Here is an 18,834-nt window from a genome sequence, read left to right on the forward strand (position 1 = left end):
TAACTTTTTATTCTTTATTAAATCTCATTAATACCATCAACAAAACCACCCTCAGATGTCATTAAGGAAGAGAAAATTGAATATCATGGATACAAAAGAAAGACAGGTAACACAGATAGATGAGGAAAAATCTATGGAGATAATATTTAATGTATTGGAAACCTTGGAGTTAAACGACAGAGAATTTAAAATAGAAATCCTAAAAATACTCACAGATATACAAGAAAACACAGAAAGGCAATTTAGGGAGCTCAGAAAACAACTCAATGAACACAAAGAATATATTTCCAAGGAAATTGAAAGTATAAAAACAAATCAAACAGAGATGAAAGACTCAATTCATGAGCTGAAAAATGAGGTCACAAGCTTAGCTAATAGAACAGGCCAGATAGAAGGTAGGATTAGTGAAATAGAAGACAAGCAACTTGAGGCACAAAAGAAGAAGAAGAAAGAGAATGAAAAATTAAAAAAAAAGAGATAGCCCTACAGGAATTATCTGATTCCATCAAAAAGAATAACATAAGAATAATAGGTATATCAGAGGGAGAAGAGAGAGAAAATGGAATGGAGAACATACTCAAACAAATAATAGATGAGAACTTCCCAAGCCTGTGGAAAGAACTAAAGCCTCAAATTCAAGAAGCAAACAGACTTCCGAGTTTTTTTAATCCCAACAAACCTACTCCAAGGCACATCATAATAAAATTGGCACAAACCAACGGCAAAGAAAAAATTCTCAAGGCAGCCAGGCAAAAGAAGAATACAACATATAAAGGAAGGCCCATTAGATTATCATCCGATTTCTCAACAGAAACTCTACAAGCTAGAAGAGAGTGGACCCCAATATTTAAAGTCCTGAAAGAGAGGAACTTTCAGCCATGGATACTATACCCATCAAAGCTATCCTTCAAATATGAAGGAGAAATAAAAACATTCACAGATACAGAAAAGATGAGGGAATTTATCATCAGAAAACCCCCACTCCAGGAATTACTAAAGGGGGTTCTCCAATCAGATACAAAGAACAAAAAAATAACAACAAAGCCACAAGTAAAAGCTCCAAGAAGAACACAATATAACCAAATTTAAACTGTGAGAACAACAAAAAGAAAGGGGGTGGAGAAGATGGAGATTAACAGTAGCAAAGGATGATGGAGTGCAAAAGTACTCACAAAATAGTGCACTACAATGAACAGGGTAGGAACCCTTTTCATTACTTAATGGTAACCACCATTGAAAAAACCACCACAGAAGCACATGAGATAAAAAAGATAGCAACAGAGGAAAGATGTATGGAACACAACCAAATAAAAGCAAAAGATAGAAAAATGAAAGAGAAGGATCAAACAAGACACAAAACTAACAGAAAGCAATCTATAAAATGGCAATAGGGAACTCACAAGTGTCAATAATTACACTAAATGTAAATGGATTAAACTCACCAATAAAAAGGCACAGAGTAGCAGAATGGATTAAAAAAGAAAATCCAACTGTATGCTGCCTACAAGAAACTCATCTAAGTATCAAGGATAAAAACAAATTCAAAGTGAAAGGCTGGAAAACAATACTCCAAGCAAATAACATACAAAAAAAAGCAGGCATAGCAATACTCATATCTGATAATGCTGACGACAAGACAGCAAAAGTACTCAGAGACAAAAATGGCCATTTTATAACGGCTAAGGGGACACTGAATCAAGAATACATAATAGTTCTTAATATATATGCACCAAACCAAGGAGCACCAAAATATATAAGAGAGCTACTTATTGACCTTAAAACAAAAACTGACAAAAATACAATCATACTTGGAGACCTCAATACACCGCTGACGGCTCTAGATCGGTCATCCCAACAGAGAATCAACAAAGATATAGTGACCTTAAACAAAACACTAGAGCACCTGGATATGATAGACATTTATAGGACATTTTATCCCAAAGTGACTGAGTATACATTTTTCTCCAGTGTACATGGATCATTCTAAAGAATTGACCATATGTTGGGCCACAAAAACAACATCAAAAAATTCATAAAAATCGAAGTTGTACCAAGCATATTTTCTGATCATAAAGCCTTGAAACTAGAATTCAACTGCAAAAAAGACAAAAAAAATCCCACAAAAATGTGGAAACTAAACAACATACTTTTAAAAAATGAATGGATCAAAGAAGAAATGAGTGCAGAGATCAAAAGATATATACAGACAAGTGAAAATGACAATACAACATATCAGAATCTATGGGATGCAGCAAAAGCAGTGATAAGAGGGAAGTTCATATCACTTCAGGCATATATGAAAAAACAAGAGAGAGTCCAAGTGAACCTCTTAACTTCACACCTTAAGGAACTAGAAAAAGAAGAACAAAGACAACCCAAAACCAGCCAAAGAAAGGAGATAATAAAAATCAGAGCAGAAATAAATGAAATAGAGAACAGAAAACCTATAGAAAAAATTAATAGAACAAGGAGCTGGTTCTTTGAAAAGATCAACAAAATTGACAAACCCTTGGCAAGACTTACTAAGGCAAAAAGAGAAAGAACTCATATAAACAAAATCCAAAATGAAAGAGGAGAAATCACCATGGACACCATAGATATACAAAGAATTATTGTAGAATACTATGAAAAAGTTTATGCCACTAAATTCAAGAACCTAGAAGAAATGGATAAATTCCTTGTACAATACAACCTTCCTAGACTGAGTCAAGAAGAAGCAGAAAGCCTAAACAAACCTATTAGTAGAGAAAATATAGAAAAAACCATTAAAAACCTCCCCAAAAATAAAAGTCCAAGCCCAGACGGCTATACCAGCGAATTTTATCAAACATTCAAAGAAGACTTGGTTCCTATTATACTGAAAGTCTTCCAAAAAATTAAAGAAGAAGCAATACTTGCAAACACATTTTATGAGGCCAACATAACCGTCATACCAAAACCTGGCAACAATGGCTCAAAAAAAGAAAACTACAAACCAATATCTCTAATGAATACGGATGCTAAAATACTAAACAAAATACTAGCAAATCGAATACAACAACATATTAAAAAAATAATACATCATGATCAAGTGGGATTCATCCCAGAATCTCAAGGATGGTTCAACATACGTAAAACGGTTAACGTAATATACCAGATCAGCAAAACAAAGAACAAAAACCACATGATCTTATCAATAGACATAGAAAAGGCTTTCGATAAAATACAACACAATTTTATGTTTAAGACTCTCAACAAAATGAGTATAGAAGGAAAATATCTCAACATGATAAAGGCCATATATAATAAACTATCAGCTAACATCATATTAAATGGCACAAAACTGAAGGCTTTCCCCCTTAAATCAGGAACAAGACAGGGTTGTCCACTCTCTCCACTCTTATTTAATGTGGTACTAGAGGTTCTAGCCAGAGCAATCAGACACGACAAAGAAATAAAAGGCATCCATATAAGAAAAGAAGTAAAGGTATCACTTTTTGCAGATGATATGATCCTATACATCAAAAACAACAAAGAATCCACAAAAAGACTACTAGAAACAATAAGCCAATACAGTAAGGTCGCAGGATACAAAATTAACATACAGAAGTCAATAGCCTTTCTATATGCCAACAATGAAACAATTGAGAACGAACTCAAAAGAATAATCCCCTTCACGATTGCAACCAAAAAAGTAAAATACTTAGGAATAAACATAACAAAGAATGAAAAGGACTTATATAACAAAAACGATAAACAATTGTTAAGGGAAATTGAAAAAGATATATTGAGATGGCAGAATATTCCTTGTTCTTGGTTAGGAAGAATAAATATAATCAAGATGGCCATATTACCCAAAGCAATATACAAATTTAATGCTATTCCCATCAAAATTCCAATGACATTTTTTAAAGAAATGGAGCAAAAAATCATCAGATTTATATGGAACTATAAAAAACCCCGAATAGCCAAAGCAATCCTAAAGAAAAAGAATGAAGCTGGGGGCATTACAATACCTGACTTCAAACTATATTATAGGGCCACGACAATCAAAACAGCATGGTATTGGCAGAAAAATAGACAATCAGACCAATGGAACAGAATAGAAAACCCAGAAATAAAACCACATATATATAGTCAAATAATTTTTGATAAAGGGGCCAATCACACACAATGGAGAAAAGAAAGCTCCTTCAATAAATGGTGCTGGGAAAACTGGAAAGCCACATGCAAAAGAATGAAACTGGACTACAGTTTGTCCCCCTGTACTAAAATTAACTCAAAATGGATCAAAGATCTAAACATAGGACCTGAAAAAATAAAGTATATAGAAGAAGACTTAGGTACTAAACTCATGGGCCTGGGTTTTAAAGAGCATTTTATGAATTTGACTCCAAAGGCAAGAGAAGTGAAGGGAAAATTAATGAATGGGACTATATCAGACTAAGAAGTTTTTGCTCAGCAAGAGAAACTGATAACAAACAGACAGCCAACTAAATGGGAAATGATATTTTCAAACAACAGCTCAGATAAGCACCTAATATCCAAAATATACAAAGAACTCATAAAACTGAACAACAAACAAACAAACAATCCAATAAAAAAATGGGAAGAGGACATTGACAGAAACTTCTCCCAGGAAGAAATACAAATGGCCAACAGATATATGAAAAGATGCTCATCTTCTTTAGTTATTAGAGAAATGCAAATCAAAACTGCAATGAGATACTACCTCATACCTGTTAGATTAGCTATTATTAACAAGACAGGTAATAGCAAATGTTGGAGAGGCTGTAGAGAAAAAGGAAGCCTCATCCACTGTTGGTGGGAATGTAAAGTAGTACAGCCATTATGGAAAAAAGTATGGTGGTTCCTCAAAAAACTGAAAATAGAACTACCTTATGACCCAGCAATCCCTCTACTGGGTATATACCCCCAAAACTCAGAAATATTGATACAGAAAGACACATGCAGCCCCATGTTCATTGCAGCATTGTTCACAGTGGCCAGGACATGGAAACAACCCAAAAGCCCGTCAATAGATGACTGGATAAAGAATTTTTGTTAGTTTTTGTTTTAAGGTCAATAAGTAGCTGTCTTATATATTTTGGTGCTCCTTGGTTTGGTGCATATATATTAAGGATTGTTATGTCTTCTTGATTCAGTGTCCCCTTAATCATTATGAAGTGACCATTTTTGTCTCTGAGTACTTTTTCTGTCTTGTAGTCAGCATTATCAGATATGAGTATTGCTACACCTGCTTTTTTTTGGGTGTTGTTTGCTTGGAGTATTGTTTTCCAGCCTTTCACTTTGAATTTGTTTTTATCCTTGTTGCTTAGATGTGTTTCTTGTAGGCAGCATATAGTTGGATTTTCTTTTTTAATCCATTCTGCTACTCTGTGTCTTTTTATTGGTAAGTTTAATCCATTTACATTTAGTGTAATTATTGACACTTGTGGGTTCCCTACTGCCATTTTATAAATTGCTTTCTGTTAGTTTTGTATTTAGTTTGATTCTTCTCTTTTGTTTTTCTATCATTTGTTTCTGTTTGTTTGTGTTCCATACTTCTTTCCTCTGTTGCTACCTTTTTTAAGTCATGTGTTTTTGTGGTGGTTTTTTCTAGGGTGGTTACCATTAAGTAATGAAAAGGGTACCTACCATATTCATTGTAGTGCCCTATCTTATAAGTATTTCTGCACTTCATCGTCCTTTGCTACTGTTAATCTCCATTCTCTCCCCCCCTTTTTTTTTCCTTTGTTGTCACAGTTTATGTTTGGTTTTATTGTGTTCTTGGTGGATCTGTTACTTGTGGTGTTGTTTTCTTTTGTTCTTTGAATCTGGTTGGAAAACCTCCTTTAGTATTTCCTGGAGTGGGGGCTTTCTCGTGATAAATTCTCTCATCTTTTCTGTATTTGTGAATGTTTTTATATCTCCTTCATACTTGAAGGATAGCTTTGATGGGTATAGTATTCTTGGCTGAAAGTTCCTCTCTTTCAGGGCTTTAAATATTGGGGTCCACTCTCTTCTAGCTTGTAGAGTTTCTGCTGAGAAATCTGATGATAATCTAATAGGCCTTCCTTTATATGTTGTACTCTTCTTTTCCCTGGCTGCCTTGAGAATTTTTTCTTTGTCATTGGTTTGTGTCATCTTTATTATGATGTGCCTTGGAGTGGGTTTGTTGGGGTTAAGAAAACTCAGTGTTCTGTTTGCTTCTTGAATTTGAGGCTTTAGTTCTTTCCACAGGCTAGGGAAGTTCTCGTCTATTATTTGTTTGAGTATATTCTCCATTCCATTTTCTTTCTCTTCTCCCTCTGATATACCTATTATTCTTATGTTATTCTTTCTGATGGAGTCAGATAATTCCTGTAGGACTTTCTCGTTTTTTATTATTTTTGAGTCTCTTTCTTCTTCTCTCTGTTGTGCCTCAAGTTGTTTGTCTTCTATTTCATTAATCCTATCTTCAATCTGGGTTGTTCTGCTAGCTAAGCTTGTTACCTCGTTTTTCAGCTCGTGAATTGAGTTTTTCATTTCTGTTTGATTTGTTTTTATAGTTTCAATTTCCTTGGTAATATATTCTTTGTGTTCATTGAGTTGTTTTCTGATCTCCCTATATTGCCTTTCCGTGTTTTCTTGTATATCTCTGAGTATTTTTAAGATTTCTATTTTAAATTCTCTGTCATTTAGCTCCAAGGCTTCCAATATGTTAAGTCTTTTCTCCATAGATTTTTCCACATCTATTTGTGTTACCTCTCTTTCTTTTGTATCCATAATATTCGATTTCCTCTTTCTTATTGGCATCTGAGGGTGGTCTTGTTGATAGCACACAGGCGCACTTCCTCGCGGCTTGAATGAACGTCCCTGCGGTAGCTTCCTCCACACCCTCGTCTCTCAGATTCGAGTGATAACAGTCCTTTTGCTTTCAGTTTGCTCCGAAGATAAATTTTCCTGTTTCTAGTTGATAAATTTGTTGTGATTTTGGGGAGATCTGTCGGACGCGCTGCTCACGGCGCCATTTCCGTGACGTCACCAGACTGGATAAAGAAGATGTGGCACATATACACTATGGAATACTACTCAGCCATAAGAAATGATGACATCGGATCATTTACAGCAAAATGGTGAGATCTTGATAACATTATACGAAGTGAAATTAGTAAATCAGAAAAAAACAGTAACTGAATTATTCCATGCGTAGGTGGGACATAAAAGTGAGACTAAGAGACATTGATAAGAGTGTGGTGGTTACGGGGGGAGAGTGGAGAGGGAGAGGGAAAGGGGGAGGGGGAGGGGCACAAAGAAAGCTAGATAGAAGGTGACAGAGGACAATCTGACTTTGGGTGATGGGTATGCAACATAATTGAACGACAAGGTAACTGGATATGTACAACAAATGTACTATTTTTCATCAAGTAAGGTAAAGAAATGTAAAATTTTATTAGCTCTTGATAGTAAGGGGCTAACTGCCTAATTTATACTGGCTCAGAAAGAGATTAAGGTACAATCTGGACACTATAGGTCTCTTCTGTGACTGCATCAGCAGTTATTTTATTCTTTTTTAAAAACTCAATCCATGTCTATATTTATTATTAAAAATATTATAAATCAAATATATGTTCAGAAAGAAAGAAAACATGGATAAACAAGAAGGACAAAATAAAAATTTTTATTGCCATTACATAAGAATAACCACTCTCTAGGCGTGGTTATATAAATGGTTTGGCATATATCCTTGCAAACTTTTTAAATGCAAGACAAATATATATATTATAAACAAGTTACCTGCCCATGCCTATGTCTATATACTTATACAAATTCTCTATAGCTACATATACAACTATATCTATATTGTTTCTAGAATTGAGATAATTAATTCCAAAAGAGCACAATGGTGGAAGACACATTTGAGCATTATTTGTATGCATATTTATTTGCACAATCATAACTCAACTTTTAAAGGTGATTATTTGCTAAACTCCAGAAACAGCCAAGAACTGTTAGGGTGTATGCAACCAGTAGGATCACCTTGGCTACACTGGCCTCACTGATCAATTCTTTACAGTGTACATAGAGCATACCATTACTGTGCCTTGCTTGCTATAATAAGTTCTTTGACTATTAAAATAATGTTGATTATTAAATAAATAACAATTACAATTATTTTCACAATTCTATTGTTTGAATGCTTGTAATGTTTAGAGTCCCAGATGATACTCTCTGTCTTAAAGTATTATTGCCATATTATTTTATTCAAAACAATTATTAACTTCTGTTCATGGTATTGCTCTTCTTTTGTAATTCCTTTCTCCTAAAAGAGATAAGAAATGCTTGAAGGAGGCTTCTAATTGGACAATTTCCCTACAGCCACATCTACAACAATCAACATAGGAGGGGATTAGCGGTTGATAACACTGTTGCACAAGAGACTTTGTGCAAATGAAGATAAGCATAGACCCTGACTAGGTAGCTCAGTAGGCTGCAGCAAGTTCCTGATATGCCAAGGTTGTGGGTTCAGTCCTGGTCAGGGCACATACAAGATTCAACCAATGAGTGCATGAATGGTTGGAACAACAAATTGATGATTCTTTCTCCCTTCCTCTCTCTCTCTAAAATCAATAAATTAAAAAAATAAAAGCTAAGCATGCAAAAGAGTGAAAAAATACATGTCCACTTACCAATAAGCTATTAAAAAGGGGACCACAGTATGCCCAGCTACCGAAGCCACGGTGACAATATGGCCATGATTATTTTTCATCATTGCTGGAAGAAATGCCTTTGTAGTCTAGAAATCATTTTTATAAGACAGAAAAAATATTTTATTTCTGATTCACGGACCTACTGGGCATATTTTGAAATAAAAGTATATTTTGTTACCATTGTTTATGGCATTAAAAAAACCCAACTATATTAATTGCCAAATATGGCAATATAAAACAACTGGAAAGGATGCCCAGATTAGAAAAATGAAAGTAAACAATGTATACTGAAAACTTTAATAATTCACTTCATTTAAATTGTGAACATAAGTTCACTGTTCCTTTACCTTTTATTAATGATGTCTTGTATCTTAATATGAAATTGTTAAAAAAAAAAGTTTGGCTAGGTCATTAAAATAATGAAGTGAACGGCAATCTTCTGAATAATTCATGCAATAAATATTTATTGAGAACATATTATATGATGGGATTTAGAAACACAGTAAGACAATACCCCACATTGAAATAGAGGCAAAAAAGATAGGTAAGCTCATGTCAGGAAAATATAAAGACATATGTTAGTAACTCGAGCATGTTAACATAGCATGATATTACATTTTCATCAACCAATGCCAATATTCTTTTGAGATTACTCATACCAAACCCACATCCAAGAAAACTTTCAAGGACCCTTTCAGGAACTGACTATTTCGGCAAAATTTAGAATCCTCAGAAACTCGTGTGTGTGTGTGTGTGTGTGTGTGTGTGTGTGTGTGTATTTGTATGTGTTTAAGACCTTGAATGGTGAGTTTCAAAACAAAGTTTACATCTGGGACCAGGATATAACGGAAGAACTGAGTCTCATGTGACTCTGAAGGCAACCTGGGTTCTCCTTCTATGGAATCACAGAAGATGACTAGGATGACCCCTACGCCCTCCTCCATCTCTAAGGAGACACAGAGATATGAGAATCGAGCTCAGAATTAATGTATACATAAAACCTGAAGTTTATTGTTATTTATTATTATTATTATTAATTTTTTGAGGGCAGAGGAAGAATAATTGATGAGAGTTGGTTGTAGCATGAAAAATGATCTTTTTGTATATTATCCTTGGTACCTGGAGAAAATGTTAGCACTGAGGTGATGTGTCTTTGTGTCTACTGAAAGCTCCTTTGTAAACTTAATCTTTGAGCCCTACAAAAGGAAATGTTTTTGTAAAAGAAATCATACTTACCCAGAAATGTGCAAGTACATTAACTTCAAAAGTCTTTTCAATTTGAGGGTCTTGTGTAGCAAACAAATCTGATGTATAGACTACACCAGCGTTATTTATTAGAATACTAACATCTCCGATTTCTGCCTTCACCTTAAAAAGAAAAGGAAAAAGAAATACACATTATTAAGCAGTATGAGGGTAGCTTGACCAGTGGTGGCACAGTGAATACAGCATCCACTTTGGATGCTGAGGACCTAGGTTAGAGGCCCTGAGGTAGCCGGCTTGAGCACAGGCTCATCTGGCTTGAGCGAGGGTCGCCAGCTTGAGCATGGGATTGTAGACATGATCCCATGGTCACTGGTGTGAGCCCATAGGTCTCTGGCTTGAAGCCTAGAGTCACTGGCTTGAGCAGACGGTGGCTGGCTTGAGCAAGTGTCACTGGCTTGGCTAGAGCTCCCCAGTCAAGGCATGTATGAGAAGCAATTGATGAACAACTGAAGTGCCACAATTCTGAGTTGGTGTTTCTCATCTTTCTCCCTTTTGAAGTCAGTCTTGTCACTTTGCTCTATTGTTTACAGCTCAAGAGGTACATGGCTAACAAAAACATAACCATTGACAAATACGCAGCTTTCTTTTTTAAATACTACTTTAAAGATAAGCCAAGATAAGATTATTTAATTGGCAAATACAGGGATTATTATGAAGAACTATGTAAAACTGACTACATTATTAAACTGGCTACATCTTCTATTTATTTTTATGGTCACTCCATTCTATTACTCCCCAACCTTTCTCCTTGAAGTCACTGTAAATTAAGGGATAGCAGTGCAAGAGTATCTTAGTCAATATTTTTATGGTTCTTTGAGTAAATAAGCTTCTTGGTAGATGGGCCCTAAAGTTACAATGCATCTGTTATAAATTGTGTTCCAAATAAAAGTTAACCTCTATTAATAGAGCTATCATTATTTTGATGGGGCTGCAATGTGCTGGACTGAAGGGGAGGTGGCAAGGAGCCTACTTAAACCTTTCACATGTGTAAGTGCAATGCATTTTATAGAATTTCATGATCTCATTTAACTCTCACAAGAATTCTATGAGGTAGCAACTCTTACTATGCTTGTTTTAATGATAAGAAACATGAAACACAAATGGCTTTCTTGCCAAAGGTTACATCATTATTAAAGGTCACATGGAATTGGGATGCTCTCAGATTTTCTGACCTGAGAGACCAAGACAAGCCTCCAATGTCAAATAGAAAGGAAGTCAGAAGGAGGAGGCCTGTCAGTATCCCTGTGGAACATTAGTGTGTCATTCTGAGGGTTCCTCAGCCAGAACTGAATTTCATCAGGTTACATGTAAATTATTAGAGTCAAGCAAAGTTATTTGGCCCTTGATCAACACAATTTGTACCTGTATCCTCATCTCTCGCTCAAGAGGAAAACTATTGTTCAGATCAATGCCCCTAAGCTATGAGAAAAACAGGAAATTTTATGCAGTTGAATTGAAGATGCTTTCACACTTCCAAATTAACATGCCAAAGCATTTGCCCAGACCCTCTGGACCCTTCCTTCAACCTCGAGCTCCCCACTGTCGCCTACTGTCTCCCCAGGATGAACAATGTCGATTTGCACATTTCTTAATAATGAAAACAAGCTGAGAGGTATATTGTTTAGGTGGCATAATATTGTCTTGATAGAAAACAGCCACATCAAAATAGCTACTTCACAATATCTGACAATCACATGTCATTGAGTACAGTCTGTTTAAGCATACAGTCAGTACATATCAGAACAATTTCAGTAAAACCATTGTTTAAAATACATGGAATTGTTTCAAAGAGTCAAATTATCTTTTCCAAAAAAGCCTATTCCCAATGAGTATGGAAAGAAATGCTTTCCATTTAGGAAATTAACACTATTAACTCCCCTTAATAATGACTGGTAACAAAATGATAATATTGGTGATTCTATTGTAATACTAATAACTAATTCGTACAAAGTGACTCCTGAGCACCAGGTACTGTTCTAAGAACTTTATGTCATTAATTCACTTGATCCTCATAAAACCCTTTAGGTAGATACTGCTGTGATCTCCATTTTATAATTGAGTAAAGTTAGGCACAAAGAGGTTAAATAATTGCCCAAGCTGAGATAGCTAGTATTAACTGGATAAACATTCATTTCTATGAAGGAGGATAATTGTTCATTTAAGTAAAATAGTTATTTTGAAATGCAGATGATTATTATCCAAAGGGCTTGATCTTACTGTACCCCTTTCCAGGAAGGTCATTTGTCACCCAGCACTGGCTTGGGTAATTTCTACCTATTCTTTTGACATAGCTAAGGCTTAATCAACGATAGTGGCATCAGTTTGAATAAAAGATTATAATTTAAAATAAAAGTAAAAAATGTCCCCGAACTTTAGGAGGTTCTCAAGTCTTGGCTGAATCAGAATTTTTTTTTTTTTTAGTGAGAGAGGGACAGACAGACAGAGACAGAGACAGAGAGAAGGACAGAGAGGGACAGACAGACAGGAAAGGAGATGAGAAGCATCAATTCTTTGTTGTGGCACTTTATTTGTTCATTGATTGCTTTCTCATATGTGCCTTGATGGGGGTGAGGGCTCCAACGAAGCCAGTGACCTTGGGCTCAAGCCAGTGACCTTGGGCTAACACCAGTGACCATGGGGTCACGTCTATGATCTCATGCTTAAGCCTGCGACCCTGCACTCAAGCCAGGTGAGCCCGCGCTCAGGCCAGGTGAGCCTGTGCTCAAGCCGGCCACCTTGGGGTTTTGAACCTGGATCCTCTGCGTTCTAGGCTGACACTCTACCCACTTTGTCACTGCTTGGTTGGGCTGAATCAGAATCTTTATACTGTATTGAAACAAAATATCCAGCAGTGAGGTCTGGAAAGGTGTACTTTAAGGAATTTGCCCAGGTAATTGTTACTGACCTTTCTACCATTACCACATTTAGTTAACAAGTACATTTGTTATTTAGGAATGTGTTCAGAGGAAACCCTATTATATATAGGACATCTCAGTTGTATACAGACAAGACAAATAATGCTTTGTAGAAATAGATACGTCTCTGTCTATGACCAAAGCCTGATAAACAGTTAGGTTTATCCTGTCTTCCTAACTGAGTTCTTTGACTGGACCTCAAAAGACCCAGTCAGTGATTCTGTAGTGCCACCCAAGGATTTAGCTACATCAGAATCAGATAAGTGAGGAGTGGGTGCTCCGGGTACTAAACAGGCAAATTCCTGGGCCCAGCCCTCGACCTCCTGAAAGAAAAACTTCTGGGGTGCTTATTTTTTGTAACAAGCTCCCCAGAACACAGTCAAGTCAGGAAATCTCAGTTCTGGGTTTTAGTTCTGGGTCTGCCACTAGCTAGCTGTACAACCTTAGGCAAATCACAAAACTTCTGTTAGTTTGTTGTCTGCACCATGACTGGATCGTCTCCAAAATCCTTCCCACCTCTGACACGGTGATTCTAACCAAACTAAAATTTCACCTTCTTCGCCGAGTTGTAAATTTCTTCCCGGTTGCTGCAGTCTACCACAAAGGCATGAGCACTGGCACCCAGCTTCCTGCATTCAGCAGCTGTTTCCTCAATTCCGTGCTGGGAAAAGTAGCAAAGAAGGCAAGGAGAACAAAATAAATGATATGAGCATGTTATATAAACAGCTGAGAATCATTAAGAGTGTCAGATTATTTGAACATTGGGCAACTCAGCTGACCCGTAGTTTTGGCAAGGATGCAGGTACACTTTGCTCTCAGTACTCCAAAGAGCCTCTTTTAGTTGGCACTGAACTTAAAGCAAGCTTTAAAAAAGAAGATAAAAAGCTTAAAATACTAGTTTTGTACTATGAATTTTACATTGTGAATCTATGTATGTGTGTCTGTGTGTCTATTCTATATCAGGCTTTAAAAAATAACATTAAGCTCTTTTTCTGTCACTACAAACTAATTATGGATATCAATGTTCTTACATGTTAATGTGTAGGTCATATTTATAATGCTTAGAAGAGAATTGTGGACACAAATATGAATGAGTCAGAGTCCTGACCTCAGAGAGCTCACAGTGTAATATAAAGGAACATAAAATAAACATAGTATATAGGTAGAACCATAAGAGATTGTTATTGTTTTATAATAAAGGATTGAATATTGGCCATTTCATATAATTCTCACTAATATATTGCGATAAGTATAATAATAGAGCTATATAGAAGCAATCAATGAGTGCACGACTCTATATAGAGTGCACACTCTATATAGAGAGTTATGGGAACACAGAGAAAGGGCGTGCAGTGCAATTCAGGAAGAAGAGGTACCTGAGTGAGTCTTAAGGGTGAGTAGAACAGCCGTGCAAAGAGGAGGAAGAGCATGTGTGGCAGTGTAAGTAAAGGAACAGATAGGAGATGGGTTCTCTGGGGAAGCACTAGCAGATTGGCGTTGCTGGGTCATAAAGTTCAAGGCCAGTGGAAGTCCAAATTATAGCATATTATATGAATACTAAGTGTGCATTATTTCATATAATCCTCCAGCCCTCTAAGGTAAGTACCGGTATTTTATCCAGTTTGCAGAAAAGGAGCCTAAAGCTCTAGGGAGTTACCCATGATATTGGGAAAGTTATTCATGAAGAAGTGGAGAGCTCAGATGAATCTGACCACACCACAGTAGCAGACACCTCCTTGACTACACCAGACTAGACCAAGCCTAGTTCGCATCTTTCTTTGCACAGTAACTATTTAATGTCTATTTTCCTTACTAGAGTGAGGGCATGGGAACTTATTTACTGTTTGCCACTGTCTTTTTAATATGTAGGCAATACTCAGGAAGTATTTGTTGATTGCTCTCTCAATACTCATTCATTAGGTTGGACCTCTTCTACTTCACATCCCAGGAATTCATTTTTTTCCCCATTGATTTTAGGGAAAGAGAAAATAGGAGAGCGCGAAGCACCAACTCACTATTCCACTTAGTTGTTCTATTTGGTTGTGCACTCATTGATTGCTTCTTGTACGTGCCCTGACCAGAAATGGAACCCACAACCTGGGAGTGTGGGAGCCACGCTTTATCCATTGAACCACCCAGCCTGGGTCCATGAATTATTCTTTACACCATTGGATGTTCACTATTGTGTAAGGCAGCAATTTTCAAACTTTTTCATCTCACGCCACACATAAACTAATTACTATAATTCTGCAGCACACCAAAAAATATATTTTTTTACCAATCTGACAAAAAATAGGTATCATTTTGATGGGCTTACAAAAAACCCCTCAATTAACTACCCTTTTTGTGCCACTGTGACTTTTTTTTTAGTGAGAGGAGGGGAGGCAAATAGACACCCACATGTGCCCTAACAGGGATCCACCCAGAAAATCCACTAAGGGTGATGCTCTGCCCATCTGGAGGTGTTGCTCTTTTACTTAGCAACCTAGGCATTTTTTAGCGCCTGAGGCTGAGGCCACAAAGCCATGCTCAGAGCCCGAGACCAACTCACTGGAACCAATCAAGCCATGGCAGCAGGAGGAAGGGAGAAAGAGAGAAATAAAAGGGGAAGGGGAACGGTGGAGAAGCAGATAGTCATTTCTCTTGAGTGCCCTGACTGGGAATCAAACCTGGGACATCCACATTCTGGGCCCATACTCTACAATGAAGCCAACTGGCCAGAGCCTCCACAGTGACTTTTAAAAAAAATTAGGTGCCTGTACTTGTACATAAGGATTTCTGGTACGAAGAATTAACTGATTAAATAAATGCAACTTTGTTATGTGGCATGACCAATAAGATGTAACTGTATTATTTGACATATATTATATATATGGTTTAATATGGCATTCAGAGCAGAGGGCTACTGTTGTGTTGGCTGTTGTAAATTTCTTTTTTTTGACAATCTAAGGGAAAAGAGGTCAGTGCCCCTGACTAATAGTCAGATATTGCGTGTTTTAAATATTCTAGCAGCATACTGAGTGAAAGTCACTGGTGTAAGGTGTATCTTTTCAGGCTTTCCCGGAACCTCTTTGCACATCAAACCCAGGCCAAATAAAAGACAAGATTGTAAGTCCTTCTCTCTTCCTTAAACCTATACCTATTCTTGTAAAACTCACATTGAAGACTATTTTTATTTTAAAGATTTTATTTATTGATTATAGAAAGAGGAGAAAGAGAGAAAGAGAGAAGGGGGAGGAGCGGGAAGCATCAACTTGTAGTAGTCTTGTAGTAATAGCTTCTCATATGTGCCTTGACCCGGCAAGCCAGGGACTTAGAAATGGCAACCTCAGCATTCCAGGATGATGCTTTATTCACTGTGTCACCACAGGTTAGGCTATTTATTTATTTTTAATTTATTGATTTTAGAGAAGGAGAGAGAAAGGAAGAAAGAGAGACAAAGAGAGAAAGAGAGAGATAAATATCGATTTGCTGTTACAGTTATTTAGGCATTCATTGGTTGACTCTTGTATGTGTCCTGACCGGGGAGCCAACACATAGCCTTGGTGTATTAGGACAACTCTCTAATCAACTGAGCTACCTGGCCAGGGCCTCTCCTTTTTTTTTTTATTGTTTTTAATTAATATGGGATTATTATTATTACTATTATTATTATTTTTCATATTTTTCCAAAGTGAGAAAGGGGGCCAGACTCCCGCATGTACCCTACGGTGAGCCACCCGGCATGCCCACCAGGGGGCGATGCTCACTGTAATCAGAGCCATTCTAGAGCCTGAGGCAGAGGTCATGGGGCCATCCTCAGCGCTAAAGCCAATTTTGCTCCAATGGAGCCTTGGCTGTGGGAGGGGAAAAGACAGAGAGAAAGGAGAGAGGGGTAAGGATGGAGAAGCAGATGGGTGCTTCTCCTGTGTGCCCTGACCGGGAATCATCCCTAGACTTCCACACGCCAGGCCGACGCTCCACCGCTGAGCCAACCTGCCGGGGCCAATATGGGATTTTTAAAAATTACTCTTGGAAAGTATTTTGGCATAATAATATTGCTTTCTTAGACTCCTTTACCTCAATAATTGCAAGCAGGATTAAAAAAAATTTCCTCACTGATAGAGAGAGAGAGAGAGAGAGAGAGAACTCGTTGGTGCACGGGGACGACGCTTTATCCACTGAACCATCCAGCCAGGCGGATTTTTTTTAATAGGTACAAACCTCTTACTCTTTGAATATGCTAGCTAAAACTATTATTTTTTCGATGTGATTAAGATTGCGCGATCAGGGAAATCAAGTTCCGTAGAAAATTTCAAATTATTTTCAAGGCAAAAGTGGGGGTAAATTTACAATGTCTAATGGGCAGCAACTGAGATTCTTATCATCGAGTTCCATTTATCATGTGATGATAAATACGTTAATTAACCAATGTTCCCCCCCTCATCTATCAAATTGCAATAATAATTTTTTTTCTACTACTTTACAATTATTCTGTAAGGGGTTGTTGCCTGCAAAATGCAAACATGTCCACAGATTAAAGGTACCAGGAAGTAAAACAGTACTATTACCTTATTTATATCCCACAGAACCAGTTTGCTTTTGAGTTTGGCAAATTCATAGGCAGTCAGTCTCCCGAGTCCATGCCCAGCTCCAGTAATCAGGACGATTTCTCCAGCGACTGATTTTCTCCTCTTAGGAATGAAAAGCTTCAAGAAAGATTCTAAGATGAAGACGATCAGTAAGGGCAGAAGCAGGAGTATGTGCAGAAATAACTTCATTTTTGTTGCTGCGAAGATTTGTTTTTGTTTACCAATTACTCCAAATTGCTTGGGGGAGAGGGAAGTGGGTCGTTCCGTCTAACACCGGAGACAGTAAAAACCCAGAGCAAGGAAGAGCTCCTTTATCCAAAAGGAGCAACTCTGGAACCGTTCCTTCCGCTGGGCTGGGCTTGGTCAGGTCCTTTGCAATTGGCTCAGGCTGCAGTGCTGAGGGACAGCTCCCAGGCTCGGAAACTGGGAGGGACAAAATCCGGAGGAGAGCCAGGCTTCCTCGTTCTGCTTTGCACAGCCCCCACGAGCTGCGCGGCTCCGGTCATCTTTAACCCGGTTTCTCCCGGTCTCGTGAGCCAACCTTGGAGGGTTAGTGGCCACTTGTTTTCCAAAATTTGATCAATTCCTCTGAGAAATGATGCTTCCTCACTTTTTAATATGAACTAAACAGGATTTTTGGAGGACAGAGGAAATTTTGTCCTTTCAGGAAAAACGATAATCAAGACCCAGGAAATCTCTGATCTTATTAAAGGGGATCGTTTCCACGAGGAAGAACAGTATATTTGGACAACCTTTTTTCACTCAGCCTATTAGAATTTGTAGGGGGAAAAACATATAGTACCCTTTAGTAACTGTATATTTATCCAAGTTAGTTAATCACTGCCCACAGAATGGGTAATACAATAGAAAAATTTTGTCTGAAGATTATAACTTGTGCTCACGTCGGCAGCACATACTCTCTAATTGCAACGACACAGAGAAGATCTGCATGGTCATTGTGCAAGGATGACAAGCGAGATTGTGAAGTGTACCATATTTAAAAAAATAGCAATTTTTGGTTTAGTAGCCTATTCATGTGAGTGTTACTATGTAACTGGTGATTAAAAAAAAAAATCCCAGCGAGTGGTTATTGAAAGGCAAGACCAAACTCTGGGCTTGTGCGCAGTAAGAGTTTAATGTCTGTCTATGTATTTTTCCAATTCAGTTCATGAGGGTAATTGAATTGGGGCTTTTTGCAAGAGAGTACAGTGTTTAGGAAGAAACTTCTATAGGCTCGTTGTATAATGGTTACCTCTTATAGTTGAGGCAGGAAAATCATAAAAAATGGAAGTTCACGAATAATTTATATTCCTGCCTCTTGCTTAAGCACCTTAAAGCGACACCGTGGAGTTCTTGAAAGTTCTGAATCTCTTTGGCCGATCTTTCTTATGACTCCCAAATCTGTTTACA

At 37.3% G+C, this 18,834-nt stretch overlaps 1 protein-coding gene and 1 non-coding gene across 2 annotated transcripts in view; one reads left to right on the top strand and one right to left on the bottom strand.

Moving 5' to 3' along the window:
* LOC136405291 (estradiol 17-beta-dehydrogenase 11-like) overlaps window positions 1–17,628 on the bottom strand; it is a 46,991-nt gene extending 29,363 nt beyond the window's left edge. Inside the window, exons 1-4 of the mRNA XM_066384542.1 lie at window positions 17,404–17,628; window positions 13,407–13,514; window positions 9,909–10,040; window positions 8,652–8,758 (exon numbers count right to left, since the gene is read on the bottom strand). Coding sequence (XP_066240639.1) covers window positions 8,652–8,758; window positions 9,909–10,040; window positions 13,407–13,514; window positions 17,404–17,613 — 557 coding nt within the window. The 5' untranslated portion in view covers window positions 17,614–17,628. The remainder of the gene's footprint in view (window positions 1–8,651; window positions 8,759–9,908; window positions 10,041–13,406; window positions 13,515–17,403) is intronic.
* A 690-nt stretch (window positions 17,629–18,318) lies between these two features.
* LOC136407292 (U6 spliceosomal RNA) lies at window positions 18,319–18,425 on the top strand. Its single transcript, XR_010751847.1, has one exon. It is a non-coding gene; the product is annotated as a U6 spliceosomal RNA (small nuclear RNA).
* Window positions 18,426–18,834: the final 409 nt, after the last annotated feature.

The sequence above is a fragment of the Saccopteryx leptura genome, chromosome 5 (genome assembly GCF_036850995.1).
Source record: "Saccopteryx leptura isolate mSacLep1 chromosome 5, mSacLep1_pri_phased_curated, whole genome shotgun sequence".
NCBI lineage: Eukaryota > Metazoa > Chordata > Mammalia > Chiroptera > Emballonuridae > Saccopteryx > Saccopteryx leptura.